We start from the raw sequence: 12,150 nt of genomic DNA on the forward strand, positions 1-12,150 counted from the left end.
ATCAGGAGGATCACATGATTTTTATCCTTCATTTTTTACTGTGGTGTATCACATTGATTGATTTACCGATGTTGAATAATTCTTGTATCTCTGAATTAATCCAGTTTGATCATGGTATATGAGACATTTAATGTATTTTTGAATTCAGTTTGCTATTATTTTATTGAGCATACATAACATAGATATATTTTTCAGGGATATTGATCTGTAACTTTCTTTTCTTGGAGTGTCCTTGTCTGGTTGGTCAGGGTAATGCTAGCCTAGTAAAATGAGTTCAGAAAATATACTTATTTATGTTGTGAAATTTTAAACTTATGTTAAATACTATGTACATCATTATTGTGTTTCTTTATAAATAAATTTTAGAAGTTCTAATATTTTATATTCCCATATCTCTTACTTTTAGAATAGAGTTTTCTCCATTTTAAACTATAACTACCTCTCTGTTATGTCTTTCAGCCTCTGCCCCCAACGCAACATTCCCCACTAACATGATATTAATTAGCTTGCTAGGCCAAGAATCAGAAGGTGATGACCTTCCATACATTAGCCAGGTGACTGACCATTTAGCCCTGATGAGCATGTGTCCACACGTAGGCAACAGTGTGTTGGACTAAGGCCTCAGAGGGCTCCATCAGGCTATAACTGATGTAAATCTAACTATTAACTCTGATACCATTTGTTTGTTTCCAAAGCTAAATAAATGTTCCTATTTTTATATTCTGATGTTTTTCTTTTAAATCATCATTAAACAATTTCAACTTTAATTCAAGTATATAGTCTTATTGATCATTACTTTTCTGCATTAAAAACTTTTAACTGTTTCTCCTATATTTTCCCTTTATTTATCTTTTGAAATATAGACACTCAAAAATTTAAATACAAGTGATAACTCTGGTCTATATAGTTAATAGTGATTTAAGAGCAAATAATAGGCTGTCAATAGCAACCTAAATCTTAATGCCAACATGTAATCTTTTCATAGGAAAGTGAACATATAAGATAAAATTGTAGAGACTAAATTCTTGGTTCCCTTTTAAAGATTTATTTACACAAGTTTTGTAACTTTACATTTAGTTCACAGTAATATAACTTCCAAAATGCACAATTTATCTCAATTGATAATAATCCTCTCAGAAGTCATTGTGACCCACAAGTCAGTCAACTTAAATGATTTTCCTTCCACCTGGTACAATAAAGTACCCTTTACTTTTTGTCAGTAGTCACAAATATTGGAAGACAAAGTTCAGATAAATCACTTCAGTATTAGATCCTTCCTAAAATAAATTTTGAGCAACTTTCAAATTTATTCCAAATGAAAAACTTTGATTTTTTTCTTTCAGTAAACTCTTTGGCACAATAAACAATGCACAAATTTGTTTGAATAAAATGACTTTATATACAGTATTTTAACATCTGTTGAATTTTTAATCTTATTGAGAGATAATTTAAATATAAAATTCAACTGTTTAGATGGGTAAGTCAGTGATTTTTAGATTATTTATAGAGTTTCAAGATCAACACAATCTAATTTTAAAGCATTTCCATCACCCCTAAAAAGAAACCTCATAGTCATTAACAGTCACTCCCCTTACCTTTCTGCCCCTACCCCACCAATCACTAATCTACTTTCTGTGTCTGTAGATTTGCCTATAATGGACATTTCATGTAAATAGAACCATACAATATGTGATCTTTCATATCTGACTTCTTTGACTTAGCATGTGTTTGAGTTCCATTTACGTTGTACCATGCGTAAGTGCTGCATCTGTTCACTAGGAGCTCCTCTGTTAAAGTGAAAAAGTCGTATGAGCAATGTGATTCAGCTGGAAAAAAACACTGACCCAGGAATCAAACACTTCTGCTTTCTGGCTCTGTTTATGTGTTTTGCAGGCCCTTTGGACAAGTTAATTAATCTCTTTGACCCGATTACTTCATCTGTAAAATAGAAAGATGAGTCTTATTTAAACTACCTTAGAGCATTAGGAAAATTGACAAGATAAAATACAGAGACCCATAAAGAACTATACAAATATAGAATATGCATTTTAATTTTCCTGGTGTAATAGCAAACCAAATTACTATATTTGGGGGAAAAAAATAGAATTTAAGACCACTCCTATCTTATCCATCCATAATTTGTAATATTTTATAAGCTCCTGTAAGTTGCAATTATCTTCATGTTATATTGAATTGGTTTAATGTTCAGAATTTAAAAAAATACAGTGGAAGTTTTCAAGCTATATATTTTTTAAAATGCTGTTTTTAAAGATTAAATAATCTTTAATATTAGAATATAATTAATTTCCATATTTAAATATCTGATTATCTTCTTAGCTTGATTTAATGCACTTTCCATGCTCCCCTCCCCACACACATCCAGCTAAATAATTTTCTGGTTTTAATATAACTACATCTGGACTGAATTGTAAATTTTTAGCTGTATATTCACACCTGCTCTAGCATCTGATTTATAAAAATCTTGGAATGTTATTTCAGTTCCTTCTGGCATTATGCAGAATATGTTAATGTACTTCACTATACTTGTTTCAGAATAGATGTGAATCAAACCTCTGAAATATAAACTCTAAAATGAAATGAATTTTCCAAGGGGCTGTATCACCATCTGAGCTTTGTAAAAATGTTTGCTAAAGTTAAAGTATGTTAATTTGTAATTGATATAGTTGAATACTCATTAAAGAACTTTCTACTATGATTGTTATATATTCTTACTTCTGCACAGGTTTTCTCTGTTAATGCTAATTTTAAAAAATTTAAGTGAGATATTACATTTGTAAAGGGTTAAGCTCATCAAACTGTGAAACAAATATATACATACAAATGCCATCTAATTGCAGCATACTGATTATGTTCATTTACATCAGTTATATCTGATCAGAAATCCCACAATTTCAGCCACATAATTAACTAACCATCTAATTAAATAAAATCATTTAAAATGTTGGGAAAATAAAACAGATTTAAATTTAAAGGAGTTGCTTGATATTGTTATCTAAAGCACAATTTATCCTTCATGAAGGCAAAATAGGGCATTTGATTATAATTTCTCTAAGGACAAAGGAATATTGATATCTGATATTTATACACTGAATCTAGCTAGCGTGAACCCTACCTATAACAGATTGGTATTCAATAAATGTCTACTGAAATAAAATGACATGTTTATAAGAAAGCTGCATTTTAATGGCAAGGCACATCTTAGATATTATCAATGAAACTGAACAACTTTTTCTGTTCCATACATTTTAATCTTAGGTACATAATTTTAAACATTTATTTGCTAGCATTCTTATTTATGGTATCTATAAAATTTCATTCATTCTTTCAACAATTATTTTTTGAGTACCTTCCAGGTCCCCAACAACAAGAATGTAAGATAGGTTTCCTGGTCTCATAGAACATACATCCTAGTTAGTTTATATTGTGAAGATTAAATGAGTGTAATGAACTTAGAAAATAGTGCCTGGCACATAATAAGTATCAACACTTACTAGCTGTGATGACGATGATGGAAGACACCTTTATATTAATGCTATTCAAAGCCTAGCTAAAATTAATATAGATTAATGCTAGGAAAGCTTAGTCCTAGATGAGATCTGCTAGAGAGAAAATGCAGGTAGAGAGAAAGGGTGTAGGACTGGACCCTGGTGCTTCCCAACATTTACAGTATATCAGAAAATGAGAATCATCAATAGAGACTAAGAAATAATAGCCAATGAGGTAGAAGAAAACAGGAGAGTGTAGTATATGGAGACCAGAGGAATGTTTCAAAGAGGAAGTAAACAATTGTGTCAAATGCTGCTGAAACTTGATTATGTAAGAACATAGAATTAAATTTTGGAATTGCCAATATAGGAAGTCATATGTAACCTCAAAAAGATCTATTTCTGTGGAGGAGTAGAAAAGAAAGTTCAATTGGAATGGATGGCAAAGAGACTGGGGAAAAGGCAAATCATAAAAAGGGAAACACGAATTACATAAAAGTATAAAATGGGAAGATCAGCTTCAATAGTAAGCAGAGAACTGAAAATTAAACTAACAATGAGACCTACTTTGCACCCTATGGATTGGCAAAACAAAATTTTCTAAGATAACTCTAATAAGTGTTAGGAAAGCAGGAACCTTCATTCAGTGAGCTGGTCGTGTCAGCTGGTGCCTCCCTCCGGGGAACCATTTGGCACTATTTAAGTACGTATATGCCTGTGACTCATGAGTTTGCTTTGGGAATACTGCAGAAAAACTTCCCCATAAATACCCAAGAAGATGGATAAATAGCGTTTATTGCAGGATTATTTGTGGTGATGCAATGTTACAAGCAACTTAGGTTCCCTTGCTATTGGACTAGATCAGTAAAATGTGGTATGTGCACAAAAGTAAATATCAGATAGTAGAAAGGTATGACTCATATCTCTATATAGCTGCATGAATATGCCTCAAAAACATAATGTGTAATAAAGAAAAGTAAGAATTAAAATAAGATTTATAGCTTAATACCATTTATACAGTTTTTTTTTAACCACCTGCAAAAAGTGCTATTTTTTCACACATAAGAAACAAATTAGGAGGCATACATTAAACTCACAGGTGTGGATGCCCTCTAAAGTGGATTATTCCCAAATGCAAATAAGTATGTCGCAACATCTTAAAACAAACACAAAATCAACAACACTCCTTATTAACCACATCCCTGCAAACAACAATTGCATTTCTGTGCTTCTTATTTACACAATCAGATTGTCTTTAATTAGTTTCAGCCTCATCCCTCCCACCTCCACCAAGTTCTCCTTCCCTTGTTTTCTTTTGTACCTTGGACACACAGAACTGAGTTGGTTAGACTCCTTGGTACAGAACACACTATCATCCTTGACTGCAATCAAGACCCCTCTCTAAATAATATATCTTTAAAATATGTCAGGCACAGACAAATACAGAGAATAACATAACAAATATGTGTGAGATCATCATGCATATTTAAGTTTTAATATTTGCCATAGTTACTCTATAGATTGTTAAAGAAAAATACACGTTTTTTTTTTTACCCTTCCCCATACGAAGATAACTACTGGTGACACCAGGTCCAGCTGCAAGAACAAGGTCCCTAAGGTGAGAAGTGATGAGATTCAGAGCAGAAGTTGGGGGTAGGGAGGCGTGGCCTTACTCCCACCACCAATAATAAGAGCTAACAGTTACATAGTGCCTGGCACTGTTCTACTCTGTACATGTATTAAACCAATTAATTCTCAGTGCCATCCTATGCTGTAGTAACCATTTTATAGATAAGGAAGTGAAAGTGCCTAAAGTCACACACAGCTAGTAGCAAGCAGAACCAGGATTGAAAATTAGGCAGTCTGGCTTTAGAGTTCATGCACTAAACCTCTGTTATACTGTCTTAGAAATGTATTAAAAGAATGAGGAGCTTTTCTTTTTCCTTTTCTTCAGTTACCTCTAGTATTAAAAACTATACAGCCTTCAATCTCATTTAAAAAATTTCCCCTGGGTCTCGATCTAGGAGCCAATTCTTCTGCCTGGTTGTTTTGCATTCTGCTACTTGAATCTGGAATCATTTTCCTCCACATAGCCCTTTGAACCAGATTTTTCATTTGTCTAGTGTTTTTTTTTTATCCAAAAGTTTTAAGCTTAAAATATGTTTCCATTATACAGGATTTATTGATTGTTTTCTTAAGCATCATACTAACTTGTTATACCCTTCAAGTGACTGTAAAGTTTTATACCCTATAAAACAGCTAACTATGAATACCTTTTGTATTTGTAGTTCCTAGAAACCTTTAGGAATAACAGCATTCTCTTTAATGACTAATTATCCCAAATCTGATGCCTGTGTAATGCTATCCAACGAGCAGCTGTCTTCATATAAAGAGAGGCTAAGAGCTCCTTTCTGTCTTGTTCATTTAAAATCATTTGCTTCTTATTTAATATCTGCAAAAACGCAGTCACATCATAGTAGAATTTGCTGTTGTAAATTTTGGATTGTTTCCATGGGTTCCGCCTTACATCTGCATGGTGTTTAAAGCCAATGCTTCCTTTCTTTTTGTAGGCATTCAGGGCCTTTTGCCTCATAATCCAATGTCATGCTGAATGACAGAAAATTGAAGTTGAATTATTTAGTTATAGAGAAGGGCTGCACAGAACAATACACTTATTTAAGAACTCCTTGCCTCAGGAACTGAAGGAGCTGTCTTGTGCAGGTGGCTTAATCTCTCTGCTGCTTTTCCTGTGTTTCTTTACTTGTTAAAGAGAGGAACTGGGCACTTTGCTTCCTAAAACAAAAAGACTCTGCTAGTCTACCAGAACCAATAATAAGCCAATAGGATATTTGTGCCTTATTCATAACAGTAAAGATATGTCCTATGTATTTTTAAAATAATTATTAGCACTTCTTTATTAGAGAAAATATAATCAAAAGAAAAAAAACAGCCATGGAAAATATATTAATCAACTCCTAATTATACATTGGTGGGCTGTTTATGTTATGGATTATTCATAATGATTCTTCTTTTCTCAATTCTATGTGGTATCATCTCTGCTTATATAAAGTGATTTTTTTGTTGACATTACGTGTATTTCCCACTTCTATTAACTTCATGCCACTGCCTTCAGAGTTTTCTGTATTTTAAAGTAAAACATTGAGTTTCCTTTCTCTGTAAATATATAGTGCTGCTGTAAATATATAGTGAATAATTTGAAAGAAGTGGCTTCTCTACTCATTGGGTACTGTGGATTAAAAACTAAGTTATCTACGCTTAGCTTGAAATAAGGGGAAAGGGAGATTTAGGTAGGTAGGCAGAGAGAATAATACTGGAAAGTATAACTTTTCCTTTTTTGAGTTGGGTCATGATTGTGTAGGTTATTTTCCTTAAAACCAAGTAAATTCTGGAACTATGATGCACAAGTATATTCAAATACGAGCCAACAATACTTTCCAGTGCTATAAAAATGGGTTTTGAATTAGCTTCCATTATTACTGGCTCATATTCTACTAATTATCAGGTAACTGAGAATTAACTGCATAAAATTCATATATCAAGTACCAGTTCTTTCAAGTTTATTTTCAAGATAATCAATTCTTCCTCTTAACAATAACTGAATTTATAAATGATAACACAAAATTTTATCACATGTGCTCAGACCCATGCTTCATAGTTTAAGATTATATCCTGCCCAAAGCACCGAGGGATATTTACTAGGAAGCCATAATTGTCCTCTTGTACGGCATTCTCACAAAGTCCATCACAGTAATACCATACTTGCCTTAATGTCGTCCATTAATTATAATATATTAATTTTAAACTCTCTCAAAAATTAAAATTAAACCGACCTCTTGGAGTTAGACATTCCACCAATTTACTATATATTTTATGTAAAATAATCCCTTTCATTTGTCTTAGGTGTACCTCTTTAAAGATTCTGAGATATGCTAAACAGATTTATAGCCACACTAACCACACTTTCACAGACAAATATCATGTCTCCCTGTGCTTTTTATATTTTGAGAGTCCATGTAAGAGAGAAAGATAATGACTTTGGGATGAGGCCAATCTGAGTTGAATCACAGGATAACTTCTAACTAGCTATGTGACCTTTGATAATTTAGTTAATTACTTGGGCTCTTACAGTCTTCACTGGTAAAAATAAAACCTGTATGTTTTTCATGGCTGTTATGACTACGAATCAGGTGATACAGGAGATAGCACTTTGCACAGTGCCTGGACATAGAACACCATCAACAAACATTAACTTCTATCCTTATTTATTCTTCAGAGGATGGGTCAAAATCTCTTGGTTGTGCCTGTGTGCATAGAGCTCCTCTGCCAGCCTGCATGAACTTAATAACAAAGCAACACTTTACATAATACTCATAAGAGATTGCCTTGTTGCAAAAGGTTATATCAAAGATAAATTCTCCATTGTATGTAATTTTATCTTTTCTCTCATATAATGGTATCACTTGATAAATGGAAATGATATACCCCACAATTGTCATCAATCAAGTAAGTCCATATTGAATGTTATTTCAAGGGACCAGCCTCTCAAATTATTCTCCTCAGCTGAGTTTAAAGCCTTCAGTCAGTTTGACTGCTGGCTAATGCATTTACTCATTGTAAGATACCAGGCAAGAGACTAAGAAAAGATCTCATTTTTTTTTCCTTCTGAAAAATGGGGCAGTTTGAGAGGTGAAATTAAATAATGTATGTGAATGTACTGGATTAGCATAAAAATTTTACCAATATCTGGTAGGTTCTAATTAAAACATTTGTTTAGAGTGAATTTATTTTCTGATTTAAGGAACTGGCTTGAGAAGGCAGAGTGAAGATATATATAGAAAATTTATGTATTTGTTTGGGTGCATAAAGGTTTTAAACTTTATTGTGAAAAATGGTATTAAAACATGTGAGGAGTTGGAACATAGAAATTTTATGATTCCAATGTTTTAAACTTATTTTCTTCATAGAAAGCAGTTAGTCCATCTGTGTAAGTTTGTTTTCCACTTTATTCCCAAAAAGAGAGCCAACAAGTGTCGCCACTGGGACTGGGGTTCAGATCACAGTTCCCACACACAGGCCAAGAGCAGGACGCAGATCATTCAAGCCCTTTGTTCTTCTGCTTTAGTTTCAGTTCTGCATCCACACACATGTTAGACACGGCTGCTTGAATAATCCTCCTCAAACACTGCTTGAATTCCCCAGTTCAAGTCTCTATGGAAGCCAATTTTCTGCTTGTATTTTCTTGGCTTTGGACATCATTAAAATGCCTATTAGATGCTACCCAGAGTTAACAGAGTCTTTACTGGGAGCCTTGCACATGGTTTGTCTATTTCATTTCTACTAGGAGGCCTCAGCAATACCTCTCAGTTCCTGGCCACAAGAGGTAGCTCAGGCAATCAAGTGTTTCAGAAGTGAGTCACATGATCCGAAGTTCATATGTGTATCAGCTACGTAAATTTCCCTTGGAAACATTTGTAAAATTTAGCTGATAAACTGTTTGAAAATGAGCATGAGGTTGGGGGCTGAAATAGGCCAGTAAATTGGGTCTGCCCCAAACCCATCAATTTAATGGGGTTTCGGAGTAGGGATGAGCTGCATATGGTCATCCAGGCAAAGTGAAATAAATAGCTGCATTGTTCATCAGGAGTTGAGTGGCATCTTTAAAAGAATGTGGTTTACTCTATGAAAATATCTGAACACTTAACTTGTACTAATCAGATGGAAACATTGTGTCATTTCAGATTTACAATGTCAAGTAGAGGCCCTTGGGCTCAGACTTCAGAAGGCCACGGCCAAGCTGGACAACTATAAAGAAAAGCTCATGTAAGATGGGGAACATTAAACAGCCTATAAGAATTTAGAAAGACCCCCAATGTGTTCTTTTTGACTTTTGGCAGTGGGTATGATCTACTGCTGCTTTTCTCAGCGACTTTTCTGGTATATATTGTATATTGAAGGACCAATGTTTTTAAATACATGAAGTACTTCTTTCCCTCAGTAAGAAACTTATGCATCTGTATTAAAGCTTTCTCTGGTTGTTCAAATGTAGTAGCGTAATGTGAAATATTCTCTGAACTTTTTCTCTTATTAATGTCTCTTTGTTATCTGTCCGGAAAAAAACTACATTGAAGTTGTTCCTTAAAATTTCCAATTTTAGGTTCAAAAAGATAGCTGAGTGTCTTTGAAATGCTGGAGTACTTACACTTTATATGTTGGAAGAAACTATTGGGAAACAAATGATAAGAAAATGCCCTTTTAAAATATCCAGAGCACATTTCTTTTAAAAATGAATTTATTTCTGAAGTTCCAAAAATTACTTTAAAGTATAAATATAGTACATCTATAATTATACACTAAAATAGAACTTATGTAATCTTTGAAAAGGAAATGAACTCTCTACTTTGTGGTATATAATCTGGTTGCTCTGGTTTTTAGTTCCTATATTTTAGAAGGATGAACCATATTAAGAAATATAAATATTTATAATGCTTAGCAATCCAATGTCGTGTCCACTATGGACTACTCCTAAGGACAATGTGTTTAATAAAATTCTCAATACAAAGAAAAAAGTTCCAGAAATGCCCTATCATATTAAAGTGTATGGATTATTTGTCAAAAACTCATTTGTTCTGGAAAAAAAATACATGCTTCAGAACACTGTGGTTAGTAGTACAGTAGATGCAATAGTTCACCTGTCTGTGGGCTGGGGTTGAAGGAATGAGTGGACGGGGGTCCTTGGATGCCCACTGGGCCCAGGAAGTTTCAAGAAGAAACATAAAAAAGTGAAACAAGGTGGTGATTGCCAGGAAAAAAAAATTGCTCCCACCCTCTAGTAACGCCAAGCAGAGGCCTCTGGCCATGCAGAGGTTTCACGTGGAGGGTACCCTCATCAGCCGCAGTGGCTGCTGTGTGGCTTTGGCCCCTTGAAGCTCAAGAGGTGAAGAGGGCACAGTCTGGGAATAGGGAGGTATTGCTGGTACTCAATTAAGCTAAAAGGGAATTTTTGGCCAGGCCAAGACTCAGCAAATAGAGTAGCGTCCTGGCAAGTTAGGAGAAAAGCTAATCACAGTGCTAAGCATACTGAGGAAGAAGAATAAAGCTCATTGGTTGTGACATGGATTGATTTTTACTGAGTAAGTTTGCACGGAATTCTCTATATATACAAAGAGCCTACCTATTTAAAATTAACACGTTTTGTGGTATGTTTTGTAATCATATTTTTAACATACTTTGTGAGTGCCGGAAAGTTGTAAGTGTCAGAATAGATTGGGGTTGGAGCGAAAAATATGCCACCTCTCTGAAGGCCATCAAGTTAATTACCTGGAAAGAATTGCTATGCAGTTGCAGAAACGATGATGCTGTTGTTTCAGTTTATAAAACTGGTGCTTCCTGTCTACATAAGAACTTAAAATTAGAACATGGGCAGGTTATCTATTTCTAGAAAATGTGATGTATGAAAGTTGGAGCCACCTAACTGGCCCCAACGGCTGGAGACCTTGCTCTGTGCTGCTGTTCCTTGCTCTTCCATCTCTGCTCCGTCTGCCCCCTTGATGCCCAGGCTGAAGCTGAGTAGGGTAGGCATTTGGGATCAGAGCCTGGGACCGATCTTGGAGTGCTCAGAGCTCAGGAGATTCCCCAGTAGTATATAAGCACTACTTTATGTGTGGGTTAAAACCAAATTTGCAAGTTGGCCATTGTCTTATGGTAAATTAAATTTGAAGTCAAAATAATTCACTCAAAAATTGTGACATACAGTTTGTTAATAAACTGGAGATTTACTAGACACACCCAACCCGTTTTGAACTTCCAGAAATTGGAAGGTGCTGTGAAATCGTTTCTTTAAATTTTTAATCCTCATTCTTTGTGGGGGTGGGAATGAGTTTCACCTCTCCAATTTAAGATAATCCTTTAGTTTAAAGATTTTTAAATATTTGGATGTAAGTTTTGTGGATTCTTACTTAAGGGGAAGAGGCAATTTTTAAATGGATGAAATTCAGGTTTTTTTTTTCCTAAAGTTTTTAAGAAAATATTTTCCAAGTTTATAAGAACTTGTTAAGAATTGAAGACAGAGACTATATGAGAAGGATGCTAAGGTAGCAGAGGTAGAGTGGTTCCAAGTGACCCCTGCGGCAGCTCAGCAATGTCCCTGAGGATCTTGCTCTCTGTCGCCCTCCTGCTGCCCTCAGCACTAGTTTCCCCCACGGCTGAGTCCCTTGCAACCAGAGATGGCTGCAGTTCCCGGTTCCACATCCAAACATAACCCCTCCGAGAGGAGGGGCCTTTCTGGTGTCCCTGTAGAAGTGAGATCAAAAGTGCCCAGAAGCCACCAAACTGTCCTCTCCTTACATCTCTTTGGCTGGAACCCTTTACGTTCCTCTCCTAAGTGGATCACTGGTCGGGGGACCAGGACCATCACAACAGCTTAGACCAAGCAGGATTTATCCTGAGAACAGATGGCAGTGGAGCTCTGACGGCCAGGAAGAGAGCTGGAGTCCATGTCCAGAAGGTAACCAGTAATGTTTGCAGAAGTGGTGGAGTGTTAGTGATGCTCTGACAGGTTGATGATGAAACTTTCTGAAATTTCAGTTGTGCCACAATATCTAGATTAATTTAGGGAAGACCTCCC

General features: G+C 35.0%; 1 protein-coding gene across 1 annotated transcript in view; it reads left to right on the forward strand.

Annotated features, from left to right (window-relative positions):
• The window catches only part of LEKR1 (leucine, glutamate and lysine rich 1), a 191,576-nt gene that overhangs the window by 123,389 nt on the left and 56,037 nt on the right, over positions 1 to 12,150 (forward strand). The window contains exon 8 of the mRNA XM_057499450.1: positions 9,266 to 9,347. Within this exon, the coding sequence (XP_057355433.1) occupies positions 9,266 to 9,347 (82 nt within the window). The remainder of the gene's footprint in view (positions 1 to 9,265; positions 9,348 to 12,150) is intronic.

The sequence above is a fragment of the Manis pentadactyla genome, chromosome 1 (genome assembly GCF_030020395.1).
Source record: "Manis pentadactyla isolate mManPen7 chromosome 1, mManPen7.hap1, whole genome shotgun sequence".
NCBI lineage: Eukaryota > Metazoa > Chordata > Mammalia > Pholidota > Manidae > Manis > Manis pentadactyla.